The following is a 14,239-nucleotide window of genomic DNA, read 5'->3' on the forward strand; positions in this document are numbered from 1 at the left end:
GCTGGTGGTTCCCCGTGCCCCCAGGGCCCAGCACACAGGAACTCTGCGAGGATGGACACCACACTGCACAGCATCTGCAGTCCTGCAGAGACCTGGCAGCCAGAGCCGAGGGCATCAAGGCCCAGCCAGGCCGAGGGCAGGTGCCCCAGCAATGCAGAACACTGCTCTGAGGATGGAAGCGGGGATGTACTCATAGGCCTACTGGCCTCACAGCCCCACCCCAGACTCCCCAGCAAGGAAGACCCAGAGGCGTGAGCTTTAGCAAAAATGTTTACTCTCTCCTTAATGTGTGTGTATTTACAAGTACTAAATCTGAGACAGTAAAATAGGAAATAACCGTGTATTTACACAACCTGTGGGCCGAGTGCCATTTCAGCCACAGCGCCCCTGGGAGAGGCAGTGGCCGAGGGGCAGCTCCGGCTCCTGAGCGATTGCTCTTCTTTTGGGTGGGGGCCCTGCGGCGTTAAAGGACAGCTAATTGTGGGCTTCATCTTAAAAATAGCTCTCTCTCTCTAAATATATCTATACTAGCTTGTGTAGCACCAACGGCGTGAGCCCTCAGCTCCAGAACTGGGAAGAACCAGGCGGAGGCTCGCTCGGCAGGGGTAAACCAGGGTGGGTAGGGTGACGCTGGGCCTGTCTTGGCACTGCAGCCCCCCTTCCATGGGCCCCGGGGTTGGGAAGCAGGGAGGCGGTGGCCAGGGCCAGAGAGTACGGGCAAGCTCGAGGTATATGGAGAGGCCAGGCTCCCACTCCGAGGCTGAGCCGCCCTGGCACTCCTGAGACGTGTGCGGGTGAGGTGGGCGGTAGCAGCAGTGTCTGGGGTGGGTGGGTGTCCTGGCATAGCGCCCTGCGCCATGGCCCAGGCCCCCCAGTCCTGGGGCTGCAGGGGGTCTTCGGGGCAACCAAACCCACCTCCCTGCACAGAGCAGGGCTCCAATCCCCGGCTCCTGCCATCCTCAGGCCAGAGCTGGAGCTTGGGGTCGGAGAGCCTGGCTGGAGGGTGCAGAGGTGTCAGTGGGGGCCGGGGCACCACGGAGCCAGGACTCAACCTGACTGCAGTCCCCAGGGAAGGGCGGTGCAGCGGTGCTGCTGGGTGGACGGCAGACTTAGGTCAGCGGTCAGCTCGTGTGTAAACAGACAGTGCTAAAGTGCTTGCACCTGACACGTGTGCATGCTTCACGAGGCCACGTGCCGGCAGGCCCCTCCCCCTGCGTCACCACCGCCCAGCCAGCTGACCACAGGGTGGGCACAGGGGCCCAGCACCCTGTGGGGGCCGGGGAAGGGGTGGTGCTAGGAAGAGACCTTGGAACTGGATTCTGAAGAGGGCGGCGCAGGGGCAAGGAGCGCCCCAGACCGGGTGGGGCTGGAAGAACAGGGGCTTCAATCAGAAGCAGCCTCAGGGAAGACTCGGGGGGGGGGGTGTGACTCACACCCAGGCCAGCGCCCGTCCTGCCTGAGCTCCAGCTGGACGCCCACTGTGGCAGGAGGCCTGAGCCCTGCTCAGTTCTCATGGGGTCCAGGGACCCTGCACCCCATTCCAGGAGCTTCCTGAGTCAGGAGGTGGTGGAGTTCACCCCCTCCTCCCGCGAGGGAGCAGCTCCTAAACTGATTAGGGTGCGCGGTCTGGCTGGCGCTGCCTGGGGGGGTGCGGGGTGGCCACAGTTAGCTGTCCCTTAAAGTCCACGGGAATCTAGTACCGTCAAAAAGTGAATTGAAAAGGGGACGGGCCACTGTCTTCACAAGTGACTGATTAATTAAAAAACATGAAAAAAGGGCCTAACAACCTCTAGTATTCAACACTTGCAGTTTTAAAAAGATCAAGTCAGACTAAACGCTAGCACAGTCATGCAGGAATCCTCGGCCCTCGTCTGCGAAGCTCTCGGGCTGAGAAGTTCTCTCCTTCTCACGTCAAAACAAAAACAGGAGGCCTGGGGTGGGGCTCCACGCGGGGAAACTGCGGAAACTTTCTCCACGACGTTTGGTATCACTTTCCCGCTGCCTTGATTTTCTTATTCTAAATTGTAAAATTTCTCCTCCTCCAGTTTACTGTACAGGACCCCACTGGGGCTGGAGACTGAGGCTAGAGCCACATATATATATATGTATATATATGTACAGGTTTTAATTAAAATGTGTTCTCTCGCTCGCCGAGGGCAGGGTGGGCAGAGCCGACTTCAGGCCCTCTGGTCACTGCGTCCTGCTCCCGCCAGGCCAGAGGGTATGGTCCGAGGCCCCCCCTCAACTCAGGCTGTCCAAGCAGAGTACAGCAAGACCCCCTTGTTCCCATAAAACACGAGCATTGTCCCCAGATGTCCTGCGCTCCAAGGGGTGACACGCTGTTGAGGGGCCAGACTGGAAGCCATTGGAAGGTGGGGGGTAGAGGGAGGGGGAGGGTGACCAGGGCTGCCCCTGAGGCATCCACAGCCGGGAGGCCAGCCCAGGGGTGGGGGAATAAATAAAGGGAACGTGCACTCATGGCCCGGAGCCCCAGGCCCAGTGGCTCCCAGAGGCACAGCCCTGAGGACAGAACGGGATCCGAGTCCTTCCGGAAGTCACATGGGCCCTGCATGGAGCTGTCCTGCAGCCCCTCCATAGGAGGGAGCCGGGGGCCTCTCTCTGGGCGAGGTCATCACGGCGCTCTGGCCTCGGCCGCGGAGAGCACGCGGTGAATCGGAGGATGGTGGCGGCGGTGCAGCGGCAAACATGGGGGAGCCGGTGTGGCAGGTGGGTGGCAATGGCCAGACTGACTCAGGCCCACCTTGGCTGGGTCCCAGGCATTCAGCCTCCCTCAGCCCTCAGACTGCCCAGGAAGCCGGGCACAGCCGACCCCCTCCCAGCCCCTGGGCCTGGCCCTCCTGGCCTTGGCAGCCCAGCCTCTCCCTCCCAGAGGGGTCACGGCAGTCAGCCTGTTGTTCCGAGAAGGCCCCTGGTCACAGCTGGGCTTCCCAGCCCTGTGGCAAGCAGCTCTGGTGTGGAGGTGCTACAGCAACTCTCATCCACACCAATTTAGAGCCAGGACCCCCATGGGCAGGAAGGGGTCGGGGAAGGCCAGGGGGATCAGGACTGCACACCTGGTCCCCAGGGCACAGCACCTGCCACAGCTGGGGCAAGGCTGCCTCCGTGTACCTCCCAGCTCTGGCCGCCAGACAGAGGCCACCCCCGAGGGACCTCTCACTCAACTCCCGCTGGCCGGGCAGTCATGGCCAGTGGCTCAGCTGCTCAAGGCCATGGTGTCCACCACCTGCTCCAACTTGCTCCGGAGCCGCTGCCGCCGGGCCTGTTCATCCTTCTCCAGGGCCGTCAGGATCTGCGGGGTCAGGTAGGGGCATCAGGACAGGCCTCACAAGCAGTACCCCGGCTGGTGGGGCTCCCAGGAAGAGGCCAGGTTTGCCCCTTCCACTCTCAGCTGAGCGGCCTGGGTTTTGAGCCTGGAACCAAGACCCCAGGTCCCCAGGTAATCCAGTCTTCCTTCATGACCCCAACACCATTCCAGACAGAGCTCTGTTACTACCAGCCCCCCATGTGCCCTCTGCACAGTGTGCCCAACTGTCCAATGGGACAGAGATCCCCAGGGCCTGGCCCAGCGCCCTCGGGTCCCCATACTGTCTGCTCTCCCACGCTCCTGTCTGCTGCCCGTCTGCCTCCATCCCCTCCCACTGCCCATGTCTCTGTGCCCCTCACAGCAGAGGCCCAAGGAAAAACCAGGTCTCTGCCCGTCCTCCTGGGCCCTGCTTCCCATGCCCCTACTGCCTCTGTCTGTGGGTCCTGGGGCTTGGCCCATGCCCTTGCCTGCTCTGGACTCAGGCCTGGGCTGCTTCCTGGAACCTCGGCTGAGGGTCCTCCTGCTTAGCTGTGGCCCCACGTCCTGAGCTCAGAGCTCCATCCGCACAAACTCGCACAAAAGTTCGAGCTGACTCCTGATGTGCTTCCTGCAGCCTTCTCACCTCCTGCTCAGTCAGTCACAGTCTGGAGTCGGGCCCCATGGTTAGACCAGCAAGTCCTGACCCCTCTCCCAGCATGGTAGTCTGGACACAGCCCCTGCCCCCCCACCCCCCGCCGCCTCCCCTGCACCTGGCAGTCAGGCTCTGTGTCCCTCGGGAAGAGCACAAGTCCCCTGAAACCAGCACACACAGTGCCAGCCCTGCCTCTACCTCACCTCCCCTAGCCCTGGGCACTCAGATGCAGCCTTGTGGCCTCCATAGCTCTGCTCTCTAGCCCTAGGTACACCGTCCAGTGTAGCCCAAGACAGCTCTTTGTCCCCAGCATCTCAGGAAGGCCCAGCTCCACGCATGCCTTGCTCCAGCAGCAGAAAGATGCAGAAGGTCGAGGGTGGCCCATGCCCTACCCTGCCCTGCCCTGGAGGGTCGCCCACGCTGTCAGCCAGCCCAGGCGGAGGAGGGAGCCTGCTGGGTGAGGCTGGCATGGACAGCGTGCTCACCTCATCTTTGTACTTGCTGATGTAAGAGTAGATCTCGTGCAGGGCACTCATGCTGTTGAACTGGCTCAGGTGTAGCCGTGACTGCTCGGCCAGGTACGCACTCATGTCCTGGTCGCTGATGGCAGGCATCTTGGCAATGTCAGCATAGTACCTGCAGTAGGGCGGGCAGGTGTGTGAGCTGGGCCCCGGCCCCCACCCCCCACCCCCCACCTCCCAACCCCCGCCCCCACCTCTCCACCCAGCTCTTGTAATTGGGGATGTCCTTGGCGTAGAGCAATTTGTTGGAGGGCGAGTCCTTGCCCAGCTTGTGCTCTGATGTGGAGCAGGAGTCCATGAAGGTCTGGGCCACCACTGACAGGCAGGCGTCTGTGATGCTGCTCTTGTGGATGTCGAACACAAACTGCGGGTTCTTGATCACGTTCACCCAAAAGCGCAGGGGCAGGCTGCAGGCAGATGGGTGCATGGTCAGACAGCAGCCCTTATGGCGGTGGGGGAAGGGCCGGCCGGTGGCCTCACAGACTTCGGCTCTCGCCGTCACAGTGACTGTGGATTTCCACACAGACTGGGAGATAGGCCCAAGGAGCTGGGCTCTAAGTGAGGGTCATGCCCTGCTGCCCAGCCCTCCCCACGGTCATGGAACGAAGTGTGCACACCTGTGGGTCCCTGGGCCCGGCCACAGTCTCCAGGCCTGGTGCCCGCCCGCTTCTGCCCAGATGAGTCTTGGTGATGAGACCAGAAAGGCTCAGGAGACCCAGCCCCAGACAGCTGGCCTTGGGACCCCAGATGCCACCCCACCGGCTGGGCTTCGACAGCTACTGGCCACATGCGGGTGTACATTTAAATCAAAGTTTAACACTTGGGTCCTTGGCTGTACCAATTGTGTCAAATGTGCCTGACACGGATAGCACAAGCCTATAACTGTCAAAATCACAGCAAGTTTCCCTTGACAGTGCTGTCTGCACGAGGCTGCCTCCGGGGTGCCCCGTGGCCCAAGGTCTGGGGCAGCACAGGCAGAGCAGTAAGACTTGGGCTGCATCCTAGGCTGGGGGCATGGCATTAGAGGGCAGAGTGTTGGGGTGGGGGAGGATACCACAGGGAACAGGAGGAAGATGCCAGAGGCCAAAGGCAGACCCTTCTGAGAAAGGCAGGCAGCTCTGGACAAGAAAGCCAGACCAGGCAGTAGCTGCTGCCCTGGAGGGAAGCTGCTGACCACTTGGGGGTGGGGGGCCCCAGGAGTGTCTGCCAGCACAGGCCTGGCCCACTGAGGCTGTTCTCATGCAGAAGCCCACACCTACACATAGCTGTGCACAGCCAGGGACATACACACACATCCAAGGGAGTAGCACTCGTTAGGGCCGTGGAACCCCCCAACAGGTGAGTCAGGAAGGCCCACTCAGAGGGACCGGCCTTCAGCCTCACTGCGGCCCCCGGAAGACAGACTCCAGCAGCACTGCAACCTCCCACTTCACCTGCTGCACCTCCCACCCTGAGCCTGCCCCAGCCCCCGCAGGTACCAGTTGCTCTTCCAGGTGTGGCGCACATCTGCGTCGTGTATCTGGTGCTGGTCAGCCTGCTCGTCCAGGAAGTCGAACATGTATTTGATGGCCAGCGGCAGGGCAGAGCCCCGGTGTGCAGTGCTGAAGATGGTCTCGAAGAGGTCGTCCACGAACTTCTGCAGCGTGCCCTGCAGACAAGGGGTCACAACTGTAGGCACTACCCTGGCCCCAAGACCTGACCCTCGTGGCCCGTCCCGGCCAGCCCACCCACCCACCTTGGTGGCCAGCAGCCGAGTCAGGTAGATCTCTGAGACCATCTTGCTGCCACGGTCGCCCTCACGCTGGTCCAGGTGGTCGTGGTTCTTGACCAGGTGCCACAACTTGGTGCCACTCTCCAGGTCGGGCGTGATCATGGGCGTGCGGGAGCGCAGGCTGTCCGGGCTGCTGGCCGTGCGGAGCATGCTCTCTGCGGGCACCATGCCCGTCAGCTGCAGCATCCAGCACTCACGCCCACCTGGGGCCTTGGGCCAAGCAGCTGCCCAGTCTGAGCCTCAGTCTCCTCACGTGGAAACTGGGGCCCTCAGCCCCCTCCCTGGGCTATGGCGACAGTGGTGCCAGGGACTGGCACTACAGACGCGGTTGGGGAACTTGCTATCTGGGAAAGGCTAAGGGTCCCAGGCACAGGCCACAGCCCAGCACCTCCTCCTGCAGCGCCCCAGGCCAGGTCCTCCAGGCGGAGGGCCTGCCTGCTACCCAACCAGCCTCACCGTATCTGCTGAGGGACTTGGTGAAGGTGGACGAGTTGGAGATGTTGTAGGCGGACGTCTGCTTGGGCACTAAGGCCACCGAGGACCCGTCAGTCACCTGTGGGCAGAGGGCCAGGGATGCATGACCCACCAGCTGGGCCCAGTCTCTCACCTGGGCCTCAGCCTCCCCTGGGACCACCCACGGGCCCAGATGATCACACGTGTGACCCCACCCCTTTCCTCCTGGAGCTCTCGGCCCCCACCACCGGTCTGGATGCCCAAGCCCTGTGGGAAGAGAGGCCTGAGCTGTGGCCATGGGTCGAGGGTCACCTGGTAGTGGGCCAGTGTGTTGAGCCTCTTCCAGTCATTATCTATCTTGGTGGTGACGTCCTCGTCCTGCAGGATGATGCGGGCCATGCGACCCTGGCGCCACTCTGAGGGGGAGGGGAGTGCTGGAGTGGTGGGGCCACTGGCAAGTGCCACCCTGCTCTCTCTTCCCTCCATCTGGACAGGCCCCCGGGGTCACAGGCACCCAGGGGGCACTGAGTGAAGGGCCCTTCCCGCTCCTTGCAGGACAGCTCCCGTCTAGCTCAGCGCAGAAGCCAGGCACCCCTGCTGCTGCCCTGGGCCCTCTGGCAGCCCTCTACCTGCACCCAACCTCGGCAGCCCTCCCCCCGCAACCCCCATGCAAAACCCCTGTGGCCCTCCACCTGCCTCCCCACCCCAGGTGGCCTGACCCCGCGTGGTCTGTCCTGCCTTCCAGAGCTCTTGCCCAACTGTTTGGCCTGGTGCTCAAGGCCTTCGGCCCCAGCCTCAATCACCAAGGGGTTGCCAGGCCCAGGCCTGCTCTCCTCCCCTGGCCTCCCTTGGTCAGCAGGTGATCCCCATGACCGGCTCACGAGCCTGAGAGCCCTCGGCTCCAAAGGCCCGGCCACTCCTTAATGCTCATGGGAACCCTACCCCTGCCTCTCCTGGGGCCAGTGGCCTCCACCAAGACCCACCCGCCTCCACCTCCCCTCAGATCCACCAGACCAGTGCCCAGTGCCTGGACTTCCCTGGCCAAGCTCGTGTGTTACCTGCAGCCTCCACACGGAACCCGGCCCCTGCCCCCCAGCCAGGATGCCTCTCCTGGGCTCACCCAGGTCCATGTCCCCGGCCTTGGGCCTCTGAGAGTAGGGGACGCCCTTGTACACGGCATCCAGCAGCTTCTCCTTGACTTGTGTCACTGTGTCGCAGTTCAGCCCCTTCACCGGCACCTCAGGCGCATTCTCGTTCTCAGGATTCACGCAGTTCAGGGTCTGCAGGTGGGAGGGGCACAGCATCAGCCCCCCACCTCTCCACCTCCCCAGGGGCAGGCAGGCAGGGTCAGTGTGGGTGGTGCTCACCAGTGTCTTGTAGTCGATCTGCTGCCGGATGAGCTTGTCCTCGCTCAGGGAGTAGCGCGCCTCACCCGTGATGGCATCGATGGGGCCCTTCTCCATCTGCTGCTTGATGGCGCAGTAGAGCATAAAGAGAGGCTCCCCCGCGCACTCCTGCAGGTGGCAGGCAGCGTCAGGCTGTAGCCAGGCACCCCAGTTGTACCCAACCCCTGCCCTGGCCTCTGTGTGTCTGCACTGGCCCTCCAAGCAGAAAGGTGACACTTCCAAACTCGAAAACCCTGGTTCCCAAGCCCACGTGAGACAATTGTGGAAAGTAACATGTCTTTTCTATCAAAGGAAATCTTGGTTACTCCATTTTGCTCCTGTTCTCCTTCCTGCAACCCCCCTCGCCTTCCTGCGACCCCCCCACTTCCCTCTTCTGCCAGTAACAATTTGTTTCAAATTAGCCAACCAGGAATAATGTGCGCCCTGACCTGACCTATGGGAAGGGGAGAGGGACATCACCTGCGTTAGGGATAAATAAGGGAGGGTCCTTGGTTGGGTGCATGCGCTTTTTGGAGTATCTGTGCCCTTCTGTAGAAGTAAAGAGCCTTGTCGAGATCTCCCCATGTTCATGTGTCTCATTTTTCGACACTGACGATCGAGCCATGTCCCCAACGCCATAAACAGACCACGTGACAGACCATCCCCCAGGAGGACGGGTATGAAAACTGTGAAGGATGTCTCAGCAGGGGGGCCGGGGGCCAAGGCTGGCCAGCCCACCTGAAGCCCCCCCACCCCACGCCTCAGCTCAGGCCTCACAAGGACCACTGCCCCAGCCGCCTCACTCCTGGAGCCCACCCAAGGCAGCCAGTGCTGCACACAGACAAGACCTCAACTCCTGTCCTGCTGCCTGGCCTGAGCCACCACAAACTGTCAGATGTCGAGGGCCCACTGGGCTGGGAGCCCCTGCAGGAGAGGGCTGCTCCTCCCTCCCTTCCCCAACTCGAGAGCAGACCCAACACATCACACCGCCCAGGGCAGGATGCTAGCAGGGTGGCCACCAGGACACTGGCGAAGGTCTATTCTGCCCATCTCCATTGGCCCCTCAATTGCATGGCCCCTCAACATTGCAGCCACGAGGGCACCTCCTACTCCCCACTGCCTTTGCATCTGCTACCCTACAACCAGAACGCTCCCATCGCGTCTTCACTGGCCCTTCCAGACTCCACCAGACATCCTTTTGTCAGAAAGGCCCTCTGGGGTGACCCGGGGCCAAGGCTGCTGGGAACCCATCTCTGAGCCCTCTTAAAGGATCTTGTTTGTTTTTCTGCCATCTCCCCTCTGGAGTGGAAGCTGCTTAAAGGCCAGGGCATGTCTGGGTTGCTGTTCCACCCCCAGTGACCAGCACAGAGCCTACGTGTGCCGGGGCCCTACAGACAAACGCTGAACAACACATGCTGTGAATGAAAAGAGCTGTTGGAACAGTGCCCATGTCCTGCCCACTGAGGGCTGCCTTGACCACAGTGCCTGAGCCACTGTGTGCCGTGCACTGGTCAGTCCCCCCTGAGCCAGGCACAGGTACTTCCTGCCTTGGCCACCCCAGGGAGCTCAGGAGCAAGTGTGGCTCCAGCAGGCAGCCTGGCCAGCTCCCTGGCCCCGGGGCCCACAGACAGCGCCCCACCCGGTAACCAGATGCTCTGGTTGCTTGTTAGTATCTGTGGTCATTAAAGAGACAGCTGTCAAGGACAGCAGTGGGCACAGGGCATCCCAAGACCTTCCAAAGACACGGCCCCTGTGAGACTGTCTCACCTGCAAACCGGCCTTGGGTCAGCCAGGTTGGGGCCAGTGGGGCTGGTGGGGAAGCAGAGAATGCAAGGAGAGCCAGGGCCAATGCCAGCTGCTTTCCTCCTGCAAAGGCCATGAGAAAGGAGCCAGGGGTGGGCTCCTCTTGGAGGAAGGAAGCAGCTCAGAAGGGCACAGGTAAGGTTACAGGCCATGATCACACAGCAAATAAAAAGAAACCAGAATTCGAGCCCAGATCGATCTCCTTTACAGCAGCAGGTCCTTAGAAAACATGTGTCCTCACAGGAAGTGAGGCTGAGCGGGCTGTGCACCTGGCCCAGCCAACAGGACTGACCCTCTCCCTCCTGGACACAGGAGACCCCAGAACTCAGCCCAACCCTTGCTGGGCCTGGTTCCTGCAGTGAGGAGGCCTCAGCACTGCCCATCCCAGCTGGAAGAAATATGTGGAAACTGCCTATGAATTTCCAAGTGAAAGTTCGAGTACAGGCCATTCGATAAATGATGTTAGAACAAGGGCTTCTCCATTTGGGTTAAAAACAAAAACAAAAACAAAAAAACAAAAACAAATGAGATCCCTACCTCACACCATGTGCTAACAGTATAACACAGAAGCTACTGAAGACAGAAAACTTTTGTTTTAAAAATTCTCTTCATCTACTGAAAGAAATACCCCCCCCACCAAAACAAGCAAAATGTAAAAACAGACAATTCGAAGTAAAAATAAAAGTGGCTGACCTTGTAAATCAACTGTATGTCAATAAAACTTTAGAAAATGGGAAAAAAAAGTTACCAAAATAAAGAGGCTGGTCAAACACATAAAGGATGCCGACTTATTAAAGAAACAGACGAAAGCACCCAGCTGCCAAAATATTTCACAGCTGACAAGCACAGAAAGGCTGACATGGCAGGTGCTGTCTGCTGCCTGGGCAGGCAAGGCTCTCGCAGGACAACACATTTGGAGGAAAGATAAGTGTGATCACGGTCTCTTCTGAAACCCACCCGAGCATTAACAGGGGAGCAAAGATCACTGGCCTGGATGCAGCTGCAGGGCTGTCCAGAAGTCAACCTCCCCTGACATCCACCAGTCACGCACCAGCTGACACCCGTAATTCAGCAACGTTACACGGCGGTTAGAGAATGGGACACCTGCCTGCATCCTGAGCTGCACGGATGGCCATAGTGAGAGACATGTGGCACTAAAGAGAAGACCCTCACAATGAAGAAAAGGTACTAGGATTTCTTCCTAATGTCACAGGCACACTCATTTATAGACATTTGCTTCAGTTCAGAAACCAGCCTGGGAAGTCGCACAACTCAACAGATGGTCACTTCCACCAGAACTTGCGGAGAGACTCACCTCTGTTGTTCGGGGGTGCTAAAATGAGTACTGATCACTTTCTTGGTTAAATGTTTTTTTCTAAAGACAGCAAAGAATGAAGAAAAAAATCTGGGTTGTGTAAAAATAGCTCGCGCATACTAAAAAGAAAGGAGCCATCAGGCCATGAGGAAACTTGGGGCGGGGGGGCCTTAAATGCACGTTACTAGGAACAGAAGCCAGCCTGAAAAGGATACACACTGTGTGATCCCAACTTAGGACATTCTGGGAAAGGCAGAGCCACGGAGACAGCGAACTCAGGTGTTTGCTTGGGGAAGGAGGAAAGAATGGCGAGCACAGGGGGTTTTTAGGGCAGTGACAACCTTCTGCGTGACAGTATAGTAACAGATACGTGACAGTACATGCGCATCCAAACATACTGAAAGCACAACACCAGGCATGAGCTCAATGTCAACCACGGCCCCAGGCGATGCTGATGTCAGTATGCCCGCACCAGTGGTGACAAGGGACCACTCTGTGGGGGAGGGAGTGGGACAGAGTATCTGGGATTCTTGTTCTCTCCACTCTATTTCATGTAAACATAAAACACACACACATGCACACACACTCGCACAGTCCGTGGCACAAAGCAGTCAGGGGCCAGTGTCAGGCCCCAAGCTGGTGTGCATGGCTGTGCAGCAGGGCCATCAACCTGCTCCTCGAGTTTCCTCCCCTGCAGTGAGTGCATAGCTGACCCCGCTCAGCCTCTCGGCCAGGACCCCCGCCAAGGACAACATGGGCCAGGGGTCAGGTCCGCAGGGCTCCCAGCACTGCCCTCCCCTCCAGGCTTCCTTCCATCCTGCTCCCTCTGGCCTCTAGCCTCCCCCTCCATCCACTACCTGCCTGTCCTGCTGGAAATGCCCAAGCCCAAAGGACCCTCAGCCTCTGCCTGTGACGCCCACACCAGCTACATGCCGGCCTTACACCAACCCACGCCCGACCAGGTTCGTAGAGTGCATGGGTCACACTGGGTGTGCAGGGCCCGAATGAGAGGGATGGATGAAACCATGATGGAGCTTGAGCCTGGCTGCCCATGCCCTCTACCAGGTTTGCACAGATGACCTGGCAAGCACGGCACGCGGGCTGCGAACCACTGCATCTTCACAGGAAACATGAGGCTCTGAATGGCGTTATTGCCACTGGGCATCATTTCAGTCCTGAGCTCATACCCACCTGTGGGCACCTCAAGGCCTTTGCTCTGTCTGCTAGCTCCTTCACAAAGCCACCACAGAAAAGATCAGACCCAGGCCCCTTGCCCGTTCCGTCGTCCACCACACGGCACCAAGCAGCAGGGGCTCTCTTATAAGAATTAAGCATTCATTCAGGTTTTTTTAAGGCAAGCCAGACAGACATCTGAGTCCAAGGACCTCCTGGTCCTAAAGTGCAGGTGACCCATTAAGCTGCTCAGGGCCCCAACCAAGTGCACCTTCACCCCGTCTAGCCGCCCAAAGGCCACACCCCACTCAGAGCACAGCCTGGCTCCCAGGCCTACCTCTGGGGTGGGCCCCCCGGGCCTGCACGGGGAATTGTCTGGGCAACGAATGGCAGAGGAAGCCCAGGGAGCTGCCTCTCCTCACAACGGGGCTGAGAGAGGCCCCCGGGCGCCTCCTCAGGCTGGCCCAGTGCCAGGGGGTCCCCTCTGACCTCAGGTCTGGGCCATGGGCACCACACAGACCCACTGGGGCCTGGATCCACACCCCAGCTCAGCCATATGCGGCCATGGGACCATCTTTAGAGTGGGCATCCACCCCTACGTTGAAGGCTGAAAGAGGACTGGCCAGGCCCAGGGTGAGGTGGGGAGCGTCACACCGAGGTTCTTGAGCCTCTGGCTTCCCGTGTCCCTCCCAGCCAGGCTCCCGCCTGCTCACCTTGAGGAACTTGTACAGAAGGAAGGTGAACCAGTTAGTCAGCATCTTCTCTGCCACCGACTCAGTCCTGGGGACAGAACATGGACGGGGCGGTGTAAGTCCCAATACCAGGCCCACCCACATCACACCCCACCACCACCTCTCCAGGGCCAAAGGTCGGGCTTGGACCTTGGAGCAGGTATCTGATCATGAGGACTCAGGCCTGGTGCCGTGGGGTCCCCTAGAGGCATGTCCAGGGGCGGGTTCTCAGAACTGCCTCTACAGCACCTGGGCCAGGCTGGCAGGCGCCCTGTTGCAGGGGCATGGGCATGGGGGCAGGCTGTGGTCAGAGCGGAGGGGCAGGTGAGGCAAGAGGGGCCCCAGGGCAGCGGGGTGCGGGGAGAGCTTACCGCCGCAGCAGCAGCTTGGGGTGGTTCTTGCTCTCCAGGTTCTTCTCGATGAGGTCGGACAGCAACTGCTTGAGCACTCCCGTCGCATACTCCATCTCGCCCTGCAGGGCTGTCATGATGAGCGAGGCCACGTTGCCACGGTCGCGCATGGAGAAGCTGCGCTGGGCCTCCAGGGTGCGGATGAAGGTCAGCAGGAAGTGCTTCTTGGTCAGCAGCTGCCCGAACAGTGTCAACGACTTCTCCACATTGGCCTGCACCTGGGGGGGATGCGGGCCTGCTCAGATCTCAGGGGTGTACCAGCCCAGGAGCTGTCCAGGCCCCACGCACCTGGGCAGCCCTGGGGGCGGGTGGCACGTTGCCTAACAGGTCCCAGAGCCCCAACTGTCCTAGCAGGATGGACGTGCATTGGCAGCTGCCTGAGAAGCCCACCACGGGCAGAAACCTGGGTATAGCCATGTGGTAGGGGTGCAGCACGAGGGTGGCCTGGCTCTGGCAGCTCAGAGGAAGTATGACATGTCTAATGGGAACCACTGAGAGGTCTGTGATCCCTCACAACCAGTACCGATGCAGAAACACCACCCTCTCCACTTCTCAGAGAACAATGAAGTCCAGGGAGGGGAGTGGCTTGCTGGGGCCACCCAGCACAGAGGTGGAAAAGACAGTGGAATGCAGGCGTGGCTGGCTCCAGGGCCCTGCTTGATCTGCACTGAGGCTTGTCAGGGCAGGAGAGACACAGGCTCCCAGCCCAGGCAGGATGGGT

At 60.1% G+C, this 14,239-nt stretch overlaps 1 protein-coding gene across 2 annotated transcripts in view; it reads right to left on the minus strand.

Moving 5' to 3' along the window:
• PLXNA1 (plexin A1) overlaps window positions 256-14,239 on the minus strand; it is a 44,353-nt gene continuing 30,369 nt past the window's right edge. The window contains exons 22-32 of one of the 2 annotated variants that reach the window (XM_021069450.1): window positions 13,480-13,736; window positions 13,091-13,157; window positions 8,069-8,215; window positions 7,822-7,981; window positions 7,014-7,117; window positions 6,705-6,801; window positions 6,213-6,403; window positions 5,956-6,125; window positions 4,672-4,884; window positions 4,442-4,592; window positions 256-3,310 (exon numbers count right to left, since the gene is read on the minus strand). In XM_021069450.1, coding sequence (XP_020925109.1) covers window positions 3,215-3,310; window positions 4,442-4,592; window positions 4,672-4,884; window positions 5,956-6,125; window positions 6,213-6,403; window positions 6,705-6,801; window positions 7,014-7,117; window positions 7,822-7,981; window positions 8,069-8,215; window positions 13,091-13,157; window positions 13,480-13,736 — 1,653 coding nt within the window. In that variant the 3' untranslated portion in view covers window positions 256-3,214. The remainder of the gene's footprint in view (window positions 3,311-4,441; window positions 4,593-4,671; window positions 4,885-5,955; window positions 6,126-6,212; window positions 6,404-6,704; window positions 6,802-7,013; window positions 7,118-7,821; window positions 7,982-8,068; window positions 8,216-13,090; window positions 13,158-13,479; window positions 13,737-14,239) is intronic. The other variant, XM_021069451.1, reaches the window with a different exon arrangement.

This window comes from Sus scrofa, chromosome 13, assembly GCF_000003025.6.
Source record: "Sus scrofa isolate TJ Tabasco breed Duroc chromosome 13, Sscrofa11.1, whole genome shotgun sequence".
Classification (NCBI taxonomy): domain Eukaryota; kingdom Metazoa; phylum Chordata; class Mammalia; order Artiodactyla; family Suidae; genus Sus; species Sus scrofa.